At 38.8% G+C, this 23,920-nt stretch overlaps 1 protein-coding gene across 2 annotated transcripts in view; it reads right to left on the bottom strand.

Annotated features, from left to right (window-relative positions):
- Nucleotides 1-23,920, bottom strand: part of UST (uronyl 2-sulfotransferase) — a 160,461-nt gene that overhangs the window by 21,841 nt on the left and 114,700 nt on the right. For both annotated transcript variants that reach the window (XM_032681582.1, XM_032681583.1), the window contains exons 6-7: nucleotides 14,437-14,534; nucleotides 12,053-12,210 (exon numbers count right to left, since the gene is read on the bottom strand). In XM_032681582.1, the coding sequence (XP_032537473.1) occupies nucleotides 12,053-12,210; nucleotides 14,437-14,534 (256 nt within the window). The remainder of the gene's footprint in view (nucleotides 1-12,052; nucleotides 12,211-14,436; nucleotides 14,535-23,920) is intronic.

Here is a 23,920-nt window from a genome sequence, read left to right as displayed (position 1 = left end):
TTTCAATTCAGCAAGCACGACTGGCATTCGCAAAACCTTCACCCAAACCACACACCTCTTTGCACGTGCATTTTTTTTTAAAAGTATTTTTTTCTTGGTCTGTTTTTGTGCTCACATTTTGCCCTCAGACAATATGATAAAAATGTTTTCTCCAAGGCTCATCCAGAACTAAGCAGACCAAACACTAATTCTCATACGGAATTTATTTAGAGGGGGAATAAAATCCCTAAAGTTGAGTAGTTATGTTATTTTGAACTGGTTTTATATTTTATGCGTACATAGTGGAGCTGGAATTTCAGGGCTGGCTTTTGTTTGCATTCATCATGAAACATTTGTTATATGAGCTGCCGCTACTGCTACCAAAACAGCTGCTGCTCACTGCTAGAAAACCAGAAGCCAACTCAACACTTTCTTTCTTCCCCTGGTAAGTCTAGCTGGCAAATGAGGCCTGGTGTGTCTACAGAAAATTACCTTTCTTTGGTTTCGCTGTCATCCTTACCACCTTTTGCCTACCCTGAACACAAACTTGAAAGAGCATGGACAAATCAGAACAAGAGCAGATACGTTCTGACGCTCCTTAATCACCTACAATTAAATGTAAACCAGAACTACAGTTGTGTGAACTCCCTGCTTTGCAGCTAGGGCAGCACCTCAAATGTGAATGTCTTTCCTTCAGCTGCTCTTAAGATTCAGCCAGGATTTAGCCTTTCTGTCCTGCATCATCATTTTCCACCATCTGGAAAAACTGAACCATGACTTGATCTAGCTTTGTATAAAAATTTCTTCTGTAGGAGACTGCTTTCCTGTGCAGAAAAAAATACTCACCCATCTGACAACCTGTGAACTTTCCTACCAACCAGCACAAAGATCAGGACCCAGAGCATCTGCAGACAGCAGTCTTGAGCACCGAGGGCAGACCTTCTCAACTGCACATAAGCTGAATTTTAATGCTTTGCTTTGTTACGATTACTAAACCACTTCAGTGTTGTTCTTGTTGCTTCCTGGTAATATCATATTGACAGTGACCTCTATCACCTCAGCCTCATCTTTTTAACAGAATATTTATCCCAGGCTGAAGCACAGTCCCTGCAAGACTTCCCTGCTTATTTAAAGTAAGCAGACACTATTGAACAATGAATGCCTACCTCTTTCACCAATTTTATCCTGCAGGAGAACATTCTCTCTCCTATCATGACAACCAGTTTTCTTGAAGAGCTTTTGGACAGAGATCTTATTGAAAATCACACCATCTCATACTCCTATGCTTGTTGAGTCCTCCAAGGAAGTAGTTGATCTGTGATGCTCTACAAATGCCATACTGACTTTTCCCAACTGTCTATTAGTTCCATTCTTTATTATAATTCCTACCACTACATAAATTTGATTCTTGCATCTGTTGCTATCCAGGTGCCCATTTCAGCCCTTTAAAAGCTTGGAATTCATTTTAACTACCTCCTGTTCTTCAAAAAATAGCTGCTGATTGAATGACAGGACACACCACAGAGTTGGTAATTTCAGTTTCAAAGAGATTCCTAGTGAATACTATTTCTGACAGCAGCACTCATGACACTGCCATGGCGTAAAGATGGCTGAAGAGGAAAAAAATGCCACACCGTAACAACAAATCTATTACCTGTATTATAGATGACATCTGGAAGTAATTGAGAAGCTATTCAGATGGAGTCCAAACAGTACAACTAAAAAGATGAGATTTATAAAGTGCAGTAACAATTGTGCAAATGTTGGAGATAGAAAAAGCATCCCAACCAGAAAGAAGAGGCTAATAAAAGAACACAACGGGAATGCAGTTTGGAAGACGGAAAGGAGATAGGGGAGATGAGCCTAGACAGAAGCGGAGAGGAGGACACTCTTTCATACTACATTTGAAAATTTGTGATTCTACTCCAAGAACAGAGAAAAAGAACAAAAAAGGAATTTTCACAGTTATATTTAGTAAAACCCTCTTCTCTTGCCATAGCTTCTTGGAGAACAAGTTTTCAAGAGGGATAGATCAAAAAGGCTAGGAATTTGCAGCAAGGAAAGGAAGTAAGGAACATAGCTCCAAGAAAGACCCTTGGAAGAGCAAGGTGTCAGCTCTCCAGCATCATAAACTGCCTCCAGGGCAGGTAAAGCAAAGGGACTCAGAGAAAGGACCACAGTCATGGTGTGAAGGTATGTTCAAGTGAGCTGATTATTCCCTCAGGAATGAATTCTGGGAGACATACCAAAAGGACTCCTGAGTAGCAGCTCGGAGCTACACTGCTAATATATGTACTTCATTTTAATTCTTACAACTTTGTCCTCAAGGGACAACCCTTGAACTTTGATGAAATTGCTTCTACTAATTCTTTCCCTCCTTTTCTAATAGTAGTAAGTGTTCTTAAGATGACTTAGAGCACAATACGTTGTGTCCTTTGGGAGTAACTGGTTCCTCTACAGGCCCTTGGGGATGCCTCTTCCCTGAGAGTGCCTCCCTGTCACTTCTCCCAGCTACCCACCATCTCACTCTCCCTGACTCTTGTGGGCCACCTAGCCCTGATGTGGCTGAAAAAAACCTTTTGGTGCTAGCTTTAATGCCTTTAGCAAGTTATATGCTAGAAAATGCCTTACTATAATTTCAAATCTAACTTGTCAGAATTTATGCTCTTTCATGTTTTCCTCATTTTAATTATTACATCATTTTAATTACGATAGCAGCTAATTTGTATCACTGTAAAAACTTGATTTTAAATTGTAATGTTTATGTGAAAACCCAAGTAATTCCTTAGGAAAGGCTGCTTGCCTCTACTGTACATGAATTACACATAAAAGTACTTTTACAATTAAATTTCTTTTCTGTAGTAACTTTAGTATTTTTCAAAACATTTCTGAGCCGTCAAAGATACTGGCTCATGGTACTCACATTGTTCTTGCAAAATGCCTTGGGGATAAGGATAATCAATTTAACCCGTAATTGATACAATGATTTAGTCTGAGGGAAAAGTACAATAGCCTTATTTGAAGACTGAAAATATGATTATGCTCCTAAAAGCAAGGCGAATAGTCAACTCTGTGATCTGTTCTATACTGTTCCTGTTTCTTCAATGCTGAATACGCTCAGTTTTCAGTTAAAGATGTTTCTCCCCAAATACTGACCCTGAAAATATACTGTGGGACACAAAAATTGAGCTAAATTCTCAATTGTTTTGGTCCTATTATTAATAAAAGTTTTTCATATTCCAGCTCAGCCACCTTGTGTAATTTCTTTGTTTCCATGTAGGTGAAATGAAGAGCCGTTCAAATATACTGCAGCTCAGAACAGAAGCAGGCCTACTAATTGGGATTTAATGGCTATCTACCTCCTCCTGTATGCCTTCTGTTGCCTGGATAGAGGTCAAAGTTGGCAAAGAAGCGATCTGCGTAAACTGTTACTGCTATAATTTTTGTTTAAATGCTATTTTTAAAGCAGAAGCAGTAGCAGAGGTTTAGCTGAAATGATACCAATTAAAATAGTATTAGGATTTTATTTAGTAAGTTAGTCAAGAAGGAACGAACTGTCATTGCAAGCTTTAACTGTCATTAAAATGTTTGTGGTATTTTGTCATCAGTGACCCTAGATTATTTCAGATATATCATTAATGCTGTATCTGAACGCAGCTTTCCCTCTGTGCTGGAGCTTTAACAAAGCTGGTTGTCCATGGGTTTTTCATTTTGTGATATTAAGAACAGGAAACATTTAAAAGGTCCATCAGGGAATCATCCTCAGATGAGTAGCAGGAGCCCACTTATAAACCATAACATCTTTAGTGACTGATATGTCCATTAGATAAACATGACAATTGCTTGGAAGATACCAGCACCAAGCCTTCAAAATGATCTGACGCACACAAAAAACTTGATATGTGGGATGTAAGGGTTTGGCTGACTAGTCCCTTGGGATTTAAACCACAAATAAGTTTTGTTTTTACTGCAAAACAGTATGAAATCAAATCCTTGTGGGTATAATACAAAACCAGACGGTCCATCAATAGATCTGATGAAAGGAAATTGAATGCAAGCAACATGAATAGGTGGGATGAAATGCAAAATCTACAGGTTGAAGTCTTGGAATTGCAGGAAAAGATGAAGATGATGCATTAGGTGGTCTCAGTCTTCATAATACTACAGATATAAATGCATTATACAGAAAATTTTAGAGAAGGGAAGCTCTGTTCATGATAGAGGCTCAGAGGAGCATGCAAAGAAGTAAAATGTGCTTCGCTTCAGGAAAAGACCTTGCCATTTGACAGGAAAGAGAAATACAAAACAGGTGGTGGAAAGGAATAGGAAAAAGATAGGAGACTGCAGAGCACAAGCTCTGTATACACATCTATTACAGCTCAAAGAAGGGAAAGAATAAGTAATTCTACAAAAAAAAACCAACTCAGCCTATCTCTACAATCCACTGTAGTTTGTCAGAGCCAGCCTATGAGCTCATGTGTCCAGAAACTTTAGTAGAAGAGGAACATTTGATCCGCATTTTTCAAACAATTATTTAAGGGAACATGGCCTTCACTTTCCACTACAACTCATTCTGAGCAGAGCCTTTACAAATTCAACTTCCATGAAAATCCAAGCCTAAAATAAGGATTTAAAAATCAATATTGTAACTAGCAAGCAGAGAAACAATATCCTTCTTTGCCATATTCAGTGGTGAGACCTGGAAGGCGGCCAACCTCCTCGAATGCCAGAAGTGCTGGGCAGGGGCACTGTGGATCAACAGTAGCCTCATTCCTCATTCCTCCAGTTCATGAACTATGCCCATGATCCCGTCCTGCCAATTTGAAATATGTAAATTTCTCAACTGATCTAAGTGATTATTGTTGTTGTTGCTGCTGTACTTACAAAGTCAACCACTCCTCTTGACTCTAGGAGAAAGAAGAACCATAGCAATGCACTTGGCAGATGGGCATGTAAATCGCACTTCCCTGCACCGTAAGCTCAGGGAGTAGATTTACCCAAACTGAGTGTCAAGGTCATGCTGGGCTGCCAGCTACCTCACTTTTCATCTCAAAAGGCCATTCTTTTTGGGCCACAAGACGTATTTAAAGGCAACTGTTCTGCTGTGCAACCATGCACATATGAGCTAACTTGTATCTAACAAGCGCACATTAAGAAGGAAGAGTAAATAGAATGGATTTGAGCCTGTATGTACGCAAGCTCCATGTGGGCTTGGAAAGCCACACCAAATTCTCTTGCCACCCTTTACTCTGATCATATTTTAGCAATGAGACTGATACTATCTTGGATAAATCTTTTGGTGCTACAGTTATGGTTTTCATGCCACACACACATGGTCTGGAGTGGCTTCACCTCCCTCAGCAGAACAAGAACCACAGCTGTTATAAGCTGTCAATCTTTCCTGCAGAACTTGCCACAGAGAAGTTTACCTTCTGAGACAAATCTTCCAAAAGACCTAGAGGATGTTACGAAAAACAGAGTTATGAGAACGCCCAGAAGTGCTCAAATCCTTCCAAGAGGTCCTATTCTAAAAACTGTTTATTCACCATGAGGTTTGAAACCTCTGAAAGACAGAAAACAACGTATTTTCCTTTTATGGAACTGGAAAAAGAAAGGATACTTCCACTGACTATGCTTATCACTGATTGGGGTATCCACCAACTTCAGGGCCTTCTGGACCAGGCAGTCTGTTTTTGTCCCTGCTTTCCAAACCTTGTATTTTCATGGCTGCAGAGCTAGATAAGGTATCGACAGCTTTTGATACTACCTTCAGCTTTATAAAACAAATCAAGGAGCAGATTAGCTATACAGAATGTCCTTGATGCTATCGACCTAATTGGGAACAAACGTTCTTGGGTATATGCACTGTGACTCTTCCTCTTTCCCTGCCTGTCTTGCACACAGAGAATGGGGAGTTACTTTTACAATAAACAAACATACAATTAAACACTCTTCCTAGATCTTAAACTGCCTGTTTTAGCATACACATTGTTTTACAGCATTCTTCTATGCAATTTTGAAAGTTCAGACTTCAGAAGGAGAAGAAAAGAACAGCTTGTTCATGTTTTCTATTTTCAGAACAGGATGTTGGGTGATAAAGAAGAAAATGCCATCAAGGTAGAATGTAAATCCCCATTAGCACTGGCACAACGCTCGAGTGCCCTGGAAGCGCTGAACAAGCGGGTAGATCACACCACCTGCTGGTCAAAACTTCTCAGGTCGCACATTCATTGTGCTTTACATCATGGATGGCAATGTGCTATGGAAGTGTTACACAGACAGTTACTTCCCAAGTCCAACCTCATATTTTACCTCCACGTGAAATTTAGAACTTTTCTCTTCTGTAGAAAATTTTTATTAGTCAGTAATCCCTCTTCAGAGTATTATTTAGGGAAAACACAAAGTTGTTTTAGAGTGTGAGACAAAACAAAAGACAGTGTGTTTGGAGTCCCCGAAGTTTTTGAACATTTGAATGTGTTCAAAGTTTTCCTGAATTCTGTTTGAAGAAAGTAGCAGATGTAAAGAAGTGATGCAAAAAAACCCCAAAAAACCCAAACCCCTCAGCATTTAAATTGAAACTAATCCAAAATGATTTTATTCTCACATCAAGAGTGCAGGTCCTTGTAGGAGAGAGAAGGGTTGTGCACTTCTGCACAAGAGTTGAGCCACTGTATGTAATGTTTCCACATACCAGTCCCAACCACCTCTCCATAAAATACAGATCACAAGAAGCCAGCAGATTAAGAAGCCTCAGAACATTTGCCCTAATTTCTTATTTCCTTTCATTTTGTGGTGAACAAAGGCAGAATATAAGATGATCACTATTTAAAGACATTCCACAAAAAGCACTGCCTCCTTCCGTCAGATTTCTATGACAATTTCTTGCTCAGAGTTTCTGCTCTTGGAGGTTGTGCCTGCAAAGACACCCACTGCAGTTCCTCAGAGGGAAAAAAACCCTTGGTTCCTGAACACTTCCAAATGCAGAGCATCCACATGTTGTCAGTGCAGCCCAAGAGCAGGGTGGGAGAACAGCTGCTACAAGAATTTACACACAAGACGGTGTAAGAAGGAAAAGCCTCTCTCAGCTTTCTCCAACTTGTAAAGAGTTTTATTTTCACAAAGAGTGGGAAAATGCTCTTCTCCACTTCCAGCAGAAGAGCCATCTGAAGGCATATCCCCCTTCAGTGCTGACCCAGCACAGGAGCGATCTTCAGCACAGTGTAAAGACTGCTGAGGCTGATGTGACCCTTTTCCTAACTCGATCAAAAAAGGTCCTGCCTCACAGGACCTTAGCCTTACAATAAAGACAAATGCAACCGTCTCTCTCCTTACTGGGTTTAAAGAGAAGGGGAAGTTTATCAATAGAAAATGTCAACACTGTGCCACTAGCATTCATGAAGAGAATGGTTTTAAAAAATGAGCAGGTTTATATCACCTGGGATAATATTACTACTACAGTTTAAAACATTCTCTGTAAATGCGATTCTTCCAAGAATCAGATTTTCATTGCATTTTTAAAACCCCCACATTTTAGTTCACCTGAACAATATATTTTCTTTCAGCTGACAGCATGAATTATTTCTTTGCACTCAATAAAATTCACTGTTTGAAAAGATTAAGTCAGTCTTTTTGCTGTAGAGGTTTTTTTTGCCTTCTCCACGCAAAATGCAACTTTCAGGAAAAAAATATTTATATTTTTTTTCTGGTTTTGGGAAGAAGTATTTTTATAGGGCTTCTAGTACCAAAGAAAATTTATGAACTCCAGCAGAGAGGTGAGAGGATATGCGTTATTTCTGAGGTGATAAAAAAACATTTTATTGCCTATTCTTTTACATTAGGTGCTATTAACTTTTACCCCATGCCACAGAAGTTGATAAGGTAGAAGTAAATTCTGTTTTGCTGAGTATAGTGCACATTTTCTGCCTCTTAAAAACACAAAGATATGCAACACATGTGCCCATTTCAAAATAAACTGAGTATGTATTCTCTGCATTCTGGCTACCAGTAAGTAGCTCACTACTAAAAGTGAGTTATAGTGACTACAGACAGCAAAAATGAATGGGACTGATCAACTTTTTTTTCCCTACAGCTGTGCTCCTGAGAGTGAGGAGAGATTTTACATGTAAAGTTTTGTTATAAGTATTTCAGGTCTCTCAAAGAGTTAAGGAATACTTCTAAATTTTGAAGTAAATATAATCCAAGGCTCTACAATTAGATCCTATCTGCTTCAGTGCTGGGAAGCAAAGACAGAATTTTCAGCATATTTCACTGTGTTAGCAAAGAAAGCTATTAAACACAGTAATATGTTTTTTTTTTCTTCATTTATTCTACCCATCTATTGATCCATCTATCTATTCTACAATCTATCTGCTGCCCCCATCCATGCCCTTTTGATCAAAGGCCAATTGGTGAAAGGCAGTTCTGGCTGTCAAGGCAGGACAAGTTTGTCATTTTGGACAAGACTTTGGACAAGACAAAAAAAAGAGAGTCCTTTGCAATTCTTGACTTGGTATCAACATTAAGAAAATGCTTAATTTCAAGGAGAGAGTGGAGAAGCAGAAAAACAGGAGGTATGGAGCTCTAAAGTATTGTATAAGATAAAACCAGATTTGTTCCAATGAAAACTTTAGCACCACAAAGAGCTTTCACATTTTCTTGCACATGGTTATAAAACACACAAGTAAAAATATCTGGCATATGGATTAGCTTAAGGCAACCATTTTATTAATGCAATAAAGAAAGTTAGCTTCCTAGTGTCCTCTGACACAAAAATTTTCTCTCAGGCAGAACTGCCACCTTTTTTCAAAATATTTTACCTTTCTTCACAGTTTTCTTCTGCCAGCTTATGTAAGACAAATCATTAGCATCACTGAGAAAAGCACTCAAGTAATATTGCATTTACCAGTTATCTGTGTCATTACATATACAGATATATATACTTGCAATCACATTTCTGTGCTCTCTGATGAAAATGTCCCACTATCTACCAGATCATAGAGCCATAGTTTTACTGATCTTCTGCTTCAGAACAATAGCAGCAAAGTAGTTTTGAAGATAAAATGACTACAGCCTTTGTTTCCTAGCTGGGAGAACACTGAGAATGAGTTTCTTAATAAATGCTATTGTAGTGTCTCAGATGATACAAAAGAAACAAAGAACTTTGAATATGGATTGCATGGTTGAAAGAAACAGAGCTTAGAAAAAGTTTCTAGATTTCCTGATTTCTATAGCATCAACTACACTGAAGGTTCCCAACAAGAAGTTTGCCTGGATGGGAGCCATAGTGATCTGGTGACGACCCAAAGCACCTGTAACAGGCGAGGAGGGTCCCAACTTTGGGAAGCAGGAGTTTAACCCACAACTCCCGCAGACATATCTTAAATGCCCATGTGATTTTATAGGTTTGATAACATCCAGCAGTTTGCTTCCTATAGCAAGAGGTAGGTGCTTTTAATGTGGTTTAGATTTATGACATTGGTGGGACAGCAATTGCCAATTTCCTACTCTGATTTCTAATCTATGTAATCCACTAAAGCAACACTGGATGGAAATTGTCTTGCTTCAGCTACTTTTTGCTTCAAGGCAGCTCTCCCAGTCCAGTTTTTGAATTGTGTCTAATCCAGAACTGCTTATTGCAGTGGACTCTGGTGCAGAGATTCACAGACCTAGAAGTGAATCACCTTTCTGTATGTGGTCCTTCACTGTGATTTTCTCATCTCATTGTATTCAACTTACAAAAGATAAGTTCCAGAAAAACTTTACTTTCCTTATATGGAAACAGGAAAGACTGCCATAAAAGAATCTCAGATGGAGCAGCAGATCAGTAGACAATACTGTAAATATTATAGATGTAATCTGCAAGTATTAGTTGCAACCAAAGGTCAGTTTTAACCCAAAGTATCTGTTGTTTTGTGGAATTACCACACAACTGGCAGAATAACATCTCCTCTTTCAAGCACTTCATGATGCAACAGCAGAGGGTGTTGTAGATCAGGGCTAAGATGCCCTGAGGAGCACAATACAGGATTTCTTACACAACACTTCAATATTTTTTATTTTTCTGTTAAGTATTTTGTAAGCATCAGCACCAACTCAGAAATAACCTGAAAATAATTGTGATTGGAAAAAAGCCCCAAACATATGCATGTATGAAAAGAGGAGGACAGAGTTAACACAAGGAAACTATTTTCTTTCTAATCTTCATTGTCAATAAGTGAATGGAAAAGATAAAACAAAAGTTTAATACACATAGGAAATACTGAAGGAAAGTGGTGAATCTTTAGATATGACACCAGTCTAATCTTACACATGAAATCTCAGAGGAAATCACTGTCCTGAAAGAGGTGATCAAATTTCCTCCAGATACCAATACATTCCTCCTGGAATATACACAGAGCAGAGAAAGATTAACCAGCACTTAATGATTTTCACAGATTGCTTACTTCCCACCTGACAATGTCTAGGGCACCCTGATGAAAACCAAAACCTTGTGTGCTGCTTATTAGCTTCCCCCATTGTAAGAGAAATGAAAATCTATGGTGCACAGAACAGCTGAGGAAGTCCTACAAATTCTCAAAGAAAAGTCTGCTGATGGCAGAGAGACCATGTCCTTCTACTGATCCCCCTGCCTCTCTCTCACCTAATATCCCTGTGGTAAAACCTTAAAGACCAAACTGTGCAAACCTTTACGATGACTTCCACATACTACAAACAACAGTATTTTTATTTTTTAATTTATGAAGAAAAGAGAAATAACTGATCCAAAACTGGGCATTGCTCTCATGTCAGTACCATACTATACTCTCCTGATGTCTCTTATTGGGCAAAATTGCTCTATGGCTGGATATACTACCATAAGAAAGTTAAACTTCCACTTTCCAAAGAGTTGCCTTAACTGCCTTATTGTAAGTAGATAATGACCCACTGAAATGATGTTCAGAGAAGCAATATTACACTTTCTCTGAAGTATCTGTATCATTGCCAAATACAAAATTTTCAAAGATGCATCCTAGAAGAAGAGTTTGGTGGACAGTCATGCATAACTCTTGGTTAGGGACAGAAACCCATAGTTTCTCCAAAGTGACTGACTACTGTAAAAGCTACTCTCAGTCAGAAGCCAGCCATCAGCTGCACGCATTACAAATAAAATTCCATCTTTGTTCCATGTGCTTTTAATATTCAACTTGGTACAAAACACACATTTAACCACTGTAGGCATTTCACACTGACATGAATGCATTCGAGTCACCAAGCAAGAAGGGAAGTTTTACCCCTGCCTGGTTCATACAGTGTTGATGCACCAGTCAAATGTAAGCAGGAAATTAATTCTGCTGGAATGACATGCACAGTCCTTCAGAAGCATCGAATTTATTTTTAGGCATAAGACACAAGACTGCCTTTTAAAGAACTCAGCAATAAATAAGTGTTGGGAGGGATGAACTGACACAGAGAGAAGCCTTTCAGATTGGCTGCGTGTGCAAATTAAGGAGTAGATTGAGTATTCTCTGTTTTCATTTCCTACTCAAGCCTCCTAAGTCTTTTTTCTCTGTATGTTTTGTACTTATAGTGCTGTAAATACGTATTCTTATTAGTACTTCACCTAAACTCAGTTTAACTGAAGGTTCATTTCATTTCAACTCTTAGTCAAAGCCAAGGGAAAATAAATGGCAGCGGTACTGGAGAATCTCCAAAGTGTCCAGCTCCCCAAACAATTTCTTGAAGATTGACTTAGGTAGATATTGCTGACACCATTTTAAGAATATTTTGATAGTATTACTTCAGAGCTGAGTATGATAGAATTAAAAAAAGAAAAAGCCACTCCAGTGGTAAATGGAAAGCTTTCTGGCATATGGCAAGATCACTGAGCAACAAGTGTATGCCCAAGAATGAAAACCACACAGTAACATTAAAGATAAAAGCAGAATATGTGACCTTCCCCATTAATCAAATCTGCTCCCTAAAAGGAAGATAAATCTCTTCATTGACTAAACAAGATAGAAACACGTACCTTTCAGCAGCCACGCAGATTTTGCCAAAGTTTCTGTAAGAATAGCATTTTAATGGAAAAAGTTACCTGGGTTTTTGTAGATGCTAAGCACATCCTTGAAATAATGAGGTAAGAATCTTTCTAATAAAAGCAGCACATCCTCCAACTCCTCCAGAATGCCCACAAGCAGAAAATTTTCATTAACGTTCAGCTTTGCTCTTTCAAGGGCCCATTCACCAGGCTCCCTGTATGAAATTGATGGAGGGAGATAGATGTAGAAGGGAAAAAGAAAAGTTTAAATATGCATTTACTTCAGAAATTCTAGCCAAGAACACAAGTGAATTAAAAAAAATTTTCAGAGCTGTACTTCCAACAGAACATAAAAGAAACCCCACCAAACCTGAGTAGCTTATTGAGTTTTTCCACACAACCTCTGGAATTGGTTTGGCATGGAAAAACACGATCACATTAAAAGCAGACTAATCACTGTGTGAAAGTACTTCATTTTGAAGACATCTGTTGCCAAGTTGTTTATAAGCTCAAACTTGTGAACTCCGGTATTTTAACTCAGAAGCATGACCCCTTCTGATGGCAGCAATGACTGCCCTGGGTGATGACATGTGGTGAGGGGTGGTAGTGTCTCAGAACCACATCAGGAGAACTGTTGTGAGCAACCACTGCCTGCTGTTACTTGGTGAATCCTACACAGGAGACTACAGGTCTCTTTTTCACCTTTAATGTCTGCCGAAGTTCCGTGAGCTTCTCTTTCCCTGCCATTACCCCTGACTGCCCTGCAGCTCTAATACAGGACTTGTATTTGTTTGCTCTGACTGACAACTGGTTTTGAAGATCAGTTTAGGGTTCTACTACCTTTCCTCTCAGCGGGAGAAGCTGGCAGGACTACAGTACATCTTTATGCTTCTTTCATACTTTCCAGAAGGACAATTTGGTTAGATAACTATATGAATCCTAAATCCCCTATATTAACTCATATTAGTTATGTCCTGGGAGTAGCAGTCATCATTCATATTGATATGGGATATAATGCCAGTGTTTCAAATTAAAGGAATCAGCTTTTTTTACAGGATCCAGCTGCTATGATGAACATCTGAGTCACATATGCTACATGTGAGTGGCTGGAAATCACACCCCTTCCCTGATTTCATTAGTCTATTGTGAACTCTACGCAATAGTAAATTTAAAAACATTTGTCTGAAGCTCTTTCGATGACGTGAAAAAGCTTATTGCTTTACACTCCTACTAGAGCAGATTTATAGCAGGCTTTTCATGCTCTACCACCTTCTGTGCACTGATCCATATCCTGGAAGAGCAAAGTGTCCTAAAAAACACTATCAGCCTCCTCTTTGCAGCTCCTTGTGAGACTAAGAAGTAGCTGAAGGAAATGCAAGGGCATGATAGGAGACAGAACTATAACAAGCTACAAAACAGTACTTCAAGATACTGCTTGGGAACCTCATGGAGATATGCCATGAAAATATTCAGGTATGTGACTGCTGTTAATGGGATTACTCATGCACACAAGTTAAATGTGCAATCATAAACATTTGCAAACAATATGTTAAGAAAAAAATGTGTGTAATGTGTGTAATGAAAATGAAGTCATTAATCTGTTTTGTTTTTTAAACATAACTTCACTTATGCCAAAAAAAAAAAAGGCAGGATTTTACAACACAGATACTTAGAAACTAAGATCTAAGAAGGAACACACTTTCACTTGTTATTACTGCTATAAAACGTATGGCTGTTGAAAGAAATGTTGAAAAATGTGCAGTTGTTTCATTATGGAGAAGCCCGAACAATAAAGAAACAGAACACCTTGAAGTTGAACAAACTTAATAACGAACATGTTGTGAACAACAATATAGAAGTATTTGAAAACAAGAAAGTATTTACAATTATTCACATATTATTGCATAAAAGTTTACTATAGTATCACTAACATAGCAATATGACAATGGCATACACAGACGTTAAAAATGAGCTAGCTCAACTACAGCAGTAGAAGGCTGCATTTTACACAGATTTAAACATGATTACTGTTTCTTACATGGACAGAGAAACCTGTAATTCCTCATATGTAGACCTGATACAAGCATCTGATCAGATCAAAAAGATCTATTACAAAATTACAGTGTAGATAAAATGAGTAATGAGCACATATAGTAACTACCATTCTCACCTTGCCAACCCAGAAAAAAAATCCACGTGAATACATTCAGATTTGATGAATTATTCATGTTATAAACCAAGAAGAAAGAATAATGCTACATTTGCATTACCCTCCTTACTTCAAAATATATGCATGCAGTTATGACATACAGTGCTACATTTATTGTACTTACATTTTTCTCTTGTACTTCAAGTAACCGTCGCCTCTTTATCACCAGTTTCTGACAAAATGTTGGCAATAACTATTGCTGAACAAATTGGAAAACCTTGCATATATTTACCTGCATCTTGGATGCTGTCCACAGAAATATGGTATGATGTAAAATAACCTGGGATTGGAACATTCAGGGTAGTTTTCAAGGATACATACATTAATGTCCTGTGGGGGAGGAAAGAAAAAAAATACTGCATTTTCCTTCTCTACTAACAACAATTTTCTTTATCTCCTATTTTTATAGTCATCTCAGGGGCAAAGAATTGTGCTGAGGCTATACCAAATATCCTAAAAGTCATCTATTGGTCAATTTATCTACTTCTAATGGTCAATTTATCTACTTCTAAATATCATTAGAAAGGTTCAGGATGGGGAAAAAAACGTTATTTTGTCCTAGAATGCAAAAAACCCACTTTTTTTTTTTCTCCTGCTGCAAAGTCCACAATTATTATACTGAGATTACTGTATAATTCAAAGTGGGACACATGGATCAACTTTCATACTGAGTAATATTTAAAATATTCAGGAGATTATTTTCAGGCTCTTCTTTCTTCTAACTACACCCTGGAGGAAAACTGAAGTAGCCAGAATAAATAAAATCGAGACAATATTTTTTTTTTTAAATTTTGCTTCATTCAATGACTGGCACAAACAAACAAACTGCAATTCACACAGCTTACTCAATATATGAACATACTTCTGGTTACAATTCTGTAAATTTCTCAGATGTTCAAAATTGAACCTACTGTAGAAACCTCCATGGAGAAAAGGGTTTATTAGAAAGTATTTATCATTTTCATGAAACATCGTTCATCTAATTAGAAGCTATTTATCATTTTTCAAAGACTTCTCAAAGCTACTCAACCCTGAGGAACTGTATTCCATTTCTAGCTTTACTTTACTGCAATAATAAATATACCTGCAAGTGGGATTGAATTGCACTACCCTTATCTAGGCTAATAGAGTCTTGTTCTGTAAGCAGACCCACTGACTCCAGAGACATACAAGGAAAAAAAAAAAGTGCAAGACAACAAAAGCAAAGATGGAAGGATTTCATCTTTGCGGAATCAATCTTCATTGTTATTTAGACATGTGCTTTTATAATGCTTTAGACTTGATATGTATCAATATCAAACCAACAATTAAACAAATCTATATTTTATCAAGTAAATAAAATATAACAGAGAACATTCCACAAGACAGACATGCTTGGCAGCATGGAATACATGGAGACCATCCTCTGCTCTCCCAGGGCAGTGCAGGGTACAGGCCTCCAGCCGTAGCATCCACACCTGAGACCTCATCAGAGAAAAGCTCCTCCCAGAACTTCAGCCCTCACATCTAACTTCATCAGTGTCACATTTAGGTCTGCAAGCCTTTCAAAGTACATTCCTGCTCCCTACTCTGTATCACGCTTATGTAAATCAGATTTTATAAGCACATCAGAAGTTCATGGGCTAGGAAGTAAATCATCTGGTGAGGAATCACTAAAGAAAACAACACAACAGGTGCCAACTGGGATACAAACAATCCATTCCCCCTGCTCCCCAAAGCATATTCAGGGCTTGCCTTAAATACATACCAGAAGATTTATGGTCAAGACCTGAATTTTTATATTCAGCTAACCAGCCCCCCATTCTCAGTGCTATGAATACTACTAAGAAATCTTAATGTGGATATGTAAATAGCACAGGCAGTGTGCCCCCTCCTATAATCCCAATAAGGTTTTTTATCATGAATTATACATTGAATTTCTTTAAAGGCTTATTGTGCTTTTACCCTAGACATCAGCAGAGATGTTTTCAGGATATATATTTTTGGCTTCCATAAGAACCTGGAGACCTGCAATGAATTAATAAATTTTTTGAAATCTGAAATATTGCCCCAACAATACTTTAAATTATGTCCCATCCAGCTTGTGCTTGATGGAAGGATTAGATGGAAGGCAGATACATGGAAGGTAGAAACACCTACATATGATCTAAAAAATCATTAGTAACTGAGAACTATTCCTCTTTTCTCACTTTCATACAAAGCTGAATGGACATTAACTCCCACTGAAGAAACTTAACATTTCTTTGCAAGACTAATGAATACAGTGAGTCAGAAAATGTTCCCTGAGATAAGTATCAAAACCTAACACAAAAGTGTAACTGGGACCTTCTCATAATTCTGAAAACAGTATTTGATTAATATGGCCCAAGAAACATCTGTACAGTAAAAGCAATGTAAATTCATGTGAAAAATCCTGCAGCTTTAACAAGTGAGCAGCTGACATTAAGTCAAAAAGAGATTTTTAATATTCCTTTTGAGGGTAAACTGATGTAGGATCACTGAAACAACTGGGCTGGCACTAATCTAATCCTCCTCACTTCTTGTTCATCCACTCAGGGTTTAAGATAAAGGCCAGGTATGCTTTCATATGAACCTACAATCTTTTGCCACACAATGACATGTATTTCACATTCCTGACATCAGAAGCGCCAGGTTTTCTCTGCAGTAAAAGCACTGCCCCTTTCCAGGCTTTGTTTACCAGCACAGCTGTGATCTGTATTATGGATGCTGGAGTGTCCTGATGCACTTGCAGCACCCACTCACCTTTCCTATTTTACTGTATTCATAAACTGTAAAAGAAATGACCAGTCACTATCCATCCCTCAGAGAAGATTTTACTTGATGACAATTTTGCAGCTCCATGAGATGTCAAATCACAATTTTCAACCAAAAAGTGGGTGAAAGAAAGGTTGGCCTGAGGTGTGCTAGCCATTACAAAACTTACACACACTTACAGGAAGATGCTCTTCCTATAAGCAGCACTTATAGGAACTTCCGAGTTTTTTTTCTGAGCACAGAAAGCCAAGGTGAAATGATATCCTATGCAGTGTTACTCTACTATCCTAAGCCATATTAATACCACATTTCCCAGTAAGATCTTGTTTTCCCAGCAGGACACAGATCCTTCAGGGCAGAAATGTTTTTATGTGAGACCAAAATTTGCAAGGTGACAGATGACAGCCTTGCTCACTTAAATCACTGGAGGAGCCTTGTAAAAAATTATTCTAACACAGTCTGGAAAGACGGAGAAGGAAATACAGAGAGCTATTTTGATCATAACACTTCACAAAAAAGAAAGAGGTATTTTACTTTATTCCTCAGCTCCCGGCTACAATTCATATTGCTCACATCCAGCTGGGCTTCTGTCTTCAGTAGGGCAGTGGGACACCCAGGAATCAGCCCTGGGGTTCCAAGTAACAACAGAAACCGCCTTTAATAGTGCTATATTTTTCTACTCTTGCAACAATTTTGTCTGAGAAGTGGGTAATGTCTACTTCCTTCTGTAAAATTGCCTTTCAAATAAAAATCACAACATGCCCTAATCCATTAATCTGTCAATGAGCAATACTACTGATCTATCAGAAATATACCAAAGGTGTGTTATTAATATATTTTTTGAGGTTAATAGCAAACTGTTTTATTTGCCATAGTGGGTTCATACATGCTATAAGACAAAGTCAGCATGTGACTAAATACATTTCATAGAGTCATTGAATCATCAATGTTGGAAGAGATCTTCAAGAACATCTAGTCCAACCATCAACCTAGCACCACCATAATCACCTCTAAACTATATTCCCAAGTGCCACTTCCAGATGCTTCTTGAACCAGAGTCACCAGAGTCTGGAGTCACCAGAGAAGGTGACTCCATCACTTCCCTGGGCAACCTATTCCAATACCTAACCTCTCTTTCAGTGAATTCTTTTTTCTTTTTTTTTTTTTAATATCTCATCTGAACCTCCCCAGTGCAACTTAAGGACATTTCCTCTCATCCTTTCAATACTTCCCTCACTAAACCTCCTTTCAGGCAGTTGTAGGTAGTGAAGGGCTACAAAATTCCTTTGGGAATTTTAATGCCATCACAAAACCAGCAAACTTTAAAGTATTTTTTAATAGAACGATAAGCAATTTACTTAAATTAATGTCTTTAACTCATGGCAAATTTGTACTATATACTGAAAGATGTGACCCCTCCTAACACAAAATCCTAAAAGTACTGGGAGAAATAATAACTTTTTTTTTTTGCCCAGTAGAAGGAACAGCCAAGTTAAAAAAAAAATAAAGATCATTCTTGGGCTTTAAAGCATTCTCTATTTCTTGATCCTCAGTGTCTTAATCAAAAATTACAGAAACACCAGATTCTGCTTATGGATATACTGCAATTCATAGTAACACTGACAATTTAAAATAAGGTAATGTAACTCAAACACATAGATGCCTTGCAAATATTTTTCCATTAATCATCTGCTAATCTATGGAAAATCATAAAAATATCCTTCCTCTCACAATCAAAATGAAAAATACACGTCTTTCCATGCCCCACTCTTGTGGGATGGGGCATTCCACAATGTCTGTGGAAATAGAAGACCCTGCTTACAGCCCAGACACAGTGCAAGCTCCTTACATCAGTCTGAAGGTTGCAGATGTGGAGGTGTGTCAGCAGCGACCTAAATAAATAGCTTTCAAGTTTCCATAAAAGAAAATGCAATAAAACAACGTGGAAAACCAGTAATTGAGCCCAGTCTATGGTGACCTCTGCTGCTTACAAGGTTGTTCTTCATACACCACTACAGGCAGCAGTGCAGTCTAGCCCTCACTGTCGTCAGCCAAAGAAAATTATTCCACTCTCCCAAGAGCCACCAAGAATCCTCTCGTGGCTTGTAAAATGTTTTCTCACATATTTGCTTCGTGTTTGTAAAGAAGTCAAACTGACCGTTACATCCTGAGGACAATGTTGCATCATATGAACTAAACACAACCACGCTGAAAAAAACCCATAATTCCTCGCTTTCTCTGACCCAGCTAGCAAGCTCTGGGTGGCCACAGAGTGATGGAGAAGAAAATGTAAACGTGATGGCTCAGAAGAGGGCATGTGAGTGCAAATATGAAATGAAAGAGGGAAAAGCACAACTTCCTACTTTGTATGGCTGCAGAAAGACATTGAAAAGTCAAGGTATAGTCAGCATGAAGGTTTCCAAAGATAAATGTAACATGACTTACTAAATCTTACTCAGGAGCAAAAACTATTTATACATTTTAAAGGAAAATAACTCTAATGCAGCACACTTTTAACCCTAATTAGAGAGAGTTTACTTCACCAGGTGTATTCAATCTCAATCAAGTGTTTAGATAACTAGAGCCACATAGCAGCAAGACTACTTGTTTCTTTCAAATTCTGGAGGCATTTGGTACTTGTTCGTGCATCTATGCCAACAGCACTGGCAGCAGACTTCTGTGGATTGGGCAGATGCTGGGCACTGCTTCCCAAATCAGCACTGCCAGTACAGCTGAAGCCAAATGCTTCCCATCCTCTGCTAAAGTGGCACCAAGCAACTCCAAGGTGGGCTGCCAGGTGGGGTAGACTGTGCCAAACTGTGTGGGATGATTGTCCTTTGGAGATGACAGCAAGCTGGGCAAGTTTATTGGGACACCAGTGTCAGGCTGCAGCGTGCGCAGTGGACATTTTGGGGAGAAGCTCCACGAGATGGCAGAGCAGATCTGGCTAACTGAAATGTGGATTTTCTTTCCCCAAACATCCCCCTGCACCAGCTGCGATTGCCCCTTGATTCCTGTGCAGGGTCTGCCAGCTAAAAAAGCAACAGAAACCCTTTCCTTTCCCTCCATTGCCTTCTGGTCTTCTACCAGAAAAGCAAACAACACAGGGTTTGCTCATGTAAATGCCACAATGCCACCACAGCACTGCAGCTGCACAGGGCGAGGCAAGCTACAGTTAATGACTTCAGTCACTATATTCTTCTAGTGCTTTTACCAATGCAGTCATTGCAATGACTGGGAAACAGTCACCAGAGCATGTGGCTGCTTCACCTTGACACTGACTGTCCCTTCATGGCCAAATAGTGTCACTGCTGCGAGAACCGCCCATGCTCTCCAGCGTATTCTTTTGTTGGCACCATGAAATCCATGGATGCCAGGGATTTCTGCTCTCCTTTTAGCTACCTGGCACATCTCACATAGTTACTGAGGAGACAGCAGAGGTGGGTCTTGTGTTTCTTCCTGAAGAGGATTCATCTGCCACAAAAGAGGAGACTGCAGCTATAAGAGACATCCAGTAAGGCTGATCCTCTGGTGGGTCTGCGCAACAGATTTAGGTCTGCCTTGTGGAAATGGATGCTACAGAAGATGGAAGCCAATAACAGGACTTTGGAGACTGGAGTATGAAACAGGGAAGTACCTGGGGCACTAAACAGCTTGGGTCGTGCTCCCCAAAGATGACCTCTTCTAGCTAGTTTGAACCATTGCTCTCCTTCTTGAAAGTCAAGAAGTATGTCACTGTACCTTCAGAAAACAGGTACAGTTGAAAGATGAACTAAGGTTTCCATTTTAAAACTAGTTTTCAGTTACAGATAACATTCCTTTCAACTTGTTCTTGGCACATCTGTTTTCGAAGGGATACACTTCTGAAGGCTTCTGTACAGCTCTTTAAAGGCCACACAGACATTTCACACCTTTGTAGGTATTCAAGTTCCTTTCCTCCACATAGCTGAGAGGAACTGAAATAGGCTTTTCTTTTTTTAAAAAAGTAAAAATCCTTGATCTCTTTAATTCTCCAAACCCCTTCATTAGCATTTCTTCAACAAACTGCTCTTTGCCTTCACCTAAACCATGAGTTTGATAAAAAGCACCAGCAAAAGCAACAGGAGAATGAAGAGAAGGAACAAACCCTCTTGTCCCCCATACTTTCATAAGACCCAGTACACTGCGAGAGATGCAGACTGTGTAGCAACCTATTCAAGGAATCAGAAGAATACCCTGTGGAAAGTGTCAGGGACTCCTAGCAGCAGTGGCGCATTGGATAAGCAAGAGCACCCCGTAGAGCCTGCTCATTTGACTCAAGCTGCTGTCTTCCAGCCATCTGGAAGCTGTGAGATTCTGGATTATTATATTAATTATTGGCTCGGACCAACTCAACGTGTGTGTGTGTGTGTGTAATGGACAGGTCAACTTTCACAAAGGTGAAACAGTGTCCTGTTCCATACCCCAGCATCCTGGAGCCTCCTTAGGTAGCCTTGGAGCAGGCGCTGGACACTGGGAGCACTGCCCCACACCACACCTCAGAGCCTCAATCCAGCTCTAGATTGGCTGGCACACCAGGAATCCCACCTGGGGCAGATGTGTGGGCACCAGGGGCCAGAGCAGATAAAACCAATACATGCAGCCATCACGTGGTTGCAGCCCTGCCATTTCTGGGACTCCTGGTAGCTGGACCTATGCTGGATCCGGGGTTGTAGCTATAATTCTCTCTTTTTCTCTCTTTCTTCACCTCTTCTTAATCACCTTTCTTGATATTTGGGTAACTTAAAACTGGATGGGTTGGATTTTGCTAAATTAGGTTAGCATGTGCTAAGTCAGCGCTTTGTGAAATGCTTTTTTTCAGCTATACCAGGGTTGCCATTTGTCCGGTCTGTTAAAAAGGATTGTTCATATTCATCTAATTCGTATCAATGCTTTATTGCTCCTATTGTCAGAAAACCTTTACTAGTATTTGATATAAAACCACGTTAATGTAATTTAAGGAAACTTCATTTCGTCTTGATCTCAATGAACACAAGGAATAGCTGCAGGACATTTGCTTCATAGCACATTTTTATTCATCTGAAGATTTACATTTCCCTACAGCAATTCCTTTTTTAGACTGTCTTCTGGACTTTTTTCAATTTCTTAGAAGTCCTAAAACATAACATTTTTTAACTTAGGCTTTTTCAGTAAAAGCAGAAAAGACCTTGCTGGTACCTTACATAAGTTCTCATCTGATCAAGAAAGTGCCATGAAGGGAAGTAAAGAATAATTTCATGTCTCTGGCTCCTGGAACCCAGCATCCTCTGTTTGACTTTAAATGCTGGATCCCAGAAATCATTTGTGCTACACATTTTTAAAAAAACAAATTGGAGAAGATACAGAAGAAATCATCATATAACACTGCAGATCATCGCCCTTCTAATACACCATTCTGTTAATGTTAAAAGCCTCAAAGTTCAGCCAAGCAAGTCTAATACTAAGACTCAGTGTCTCCTGGATTGACAGCGAGGCCTGCTCACAACTGAGCAGTAATATGCATTACCAGGTTGCTCAGAATGAAAAATTATGTAATGAAAAAAAGGATAGAACATCACAGAATCATAGAACAGTTTGGATTGGAAGGGAAATTAAAGAGCATCTATTTCCAACTGCCTTGCCATTGGCAGGGACACCTTCCTCTAGACCAGATTGCTCAAATCTGGGATGCTTTCACATACAGAAAAGGGTCCTGTAGAAAGAGCGTATGTCAGGAAAAAACCAGTCTCGAACTGAGGTGACAGTCAAAGACACTTTAGAATGAAATGGATAAAATGAACAGAAAATTGCCAGAACTAGCTAATATTAGACAACACTATAATAAAGAATACAATCAGCAAGGGGAAGAATCAACATCAGCAGAGAAAGCTTTGCCTCTCCACCTTCCAACAGGTCTTTGATTCAGTCGCTAAAGACAGTCCTTTGTTCTTCAATTCTCAGTGAAAAAAAAAAAGGGAAAAAAAAGAAGAGTTAACAGTTAAGTAACAAATTTTACAGGGAATATTAATGAGAGCAGATAAGAAATCTGACCTCAAGGAGATATAGAAGGACTCTAGGATGCTGAAGGACATTCAGTGCTGGTAAAAACCCACAGATCCTTGCAACAGCATACTCTGGATGACAAAGACATATCTGGATTTAAAAAAAATCTCAAACCACCAAAAAATATTAATAATAAAAAGAAAATAGAAATTACATATTCATAGAAGAGAGGTCTATCAAGGGCTATTAAACACCTATATGGAAGCAATGTCTGTTGATAAGCTGAAGGATGTTAGAAGCTGAGAGGACACTGCAGGTGAAACAACTCTTTAGCCAGCTTGTATTGGTTTCCCCATTCAGGCTGGATGTCTCAAGAAGGGAAATTCATACCTCCACATATGACATGATATCATTTGCACAGACACCAAGGGATTCTAGTGTTTCAAAATATCACTTCATTGCTACAATACAGGAAAGCCTATTTTAATAATGAGACATTTTTGTAGTTCACATTTTTCTCACATTTTCTTTCCTAGGTCAAATGTTCTCATTCCTTTAAAGCTTGACTGCATACACAGAAATTATACTAAGCAGATTTTAGCCCAAACCTCAAAAATGCTTATACTAACAAAAATACATTGAAGTTCTATGAATGCCACAACCTCTTGAAGCCAGCATTATGCTGGTTTTAGTAGAAGTCCACAAAAATAGTTTTAACAATATAAAAGTTTAAAAGAGGCTTATTAGAACAAATATCAGAGTTCTGAATACTAAAGATATCATCAGAGAGAAGAAATCCATGAGCCAAAAGGAAATGAATTTAATTGACAATGAGCATTAAATATTATTGCTTTCATATATCCCAGCAGGAAAGAGGCAAAACAAACACATTCCATTTGCCTTTTTTTTTACAGGACTTCATGTGAAAAGAACTGGGAAGG

Source organism: Chiroxiphia lanceolata, chromosome 3 (assembly GCF_009829145.1).
Source record: "Chiroxiphia lanceolata isolate bChiLan1 chromosome 3, bChiLan1.pri, whole genome shotgun sequence".
Taxonomy (NCBI): domain Eukaryota; kingdom Metazoa; phylum Chordata; class Aves; order Passeriformes; family Pipridae; genus Chiroxiphia; species Chiroxiphia lanceolata.
This window is presented reverse-complemented; position numbering and strand designations above follow the sequence as displayed.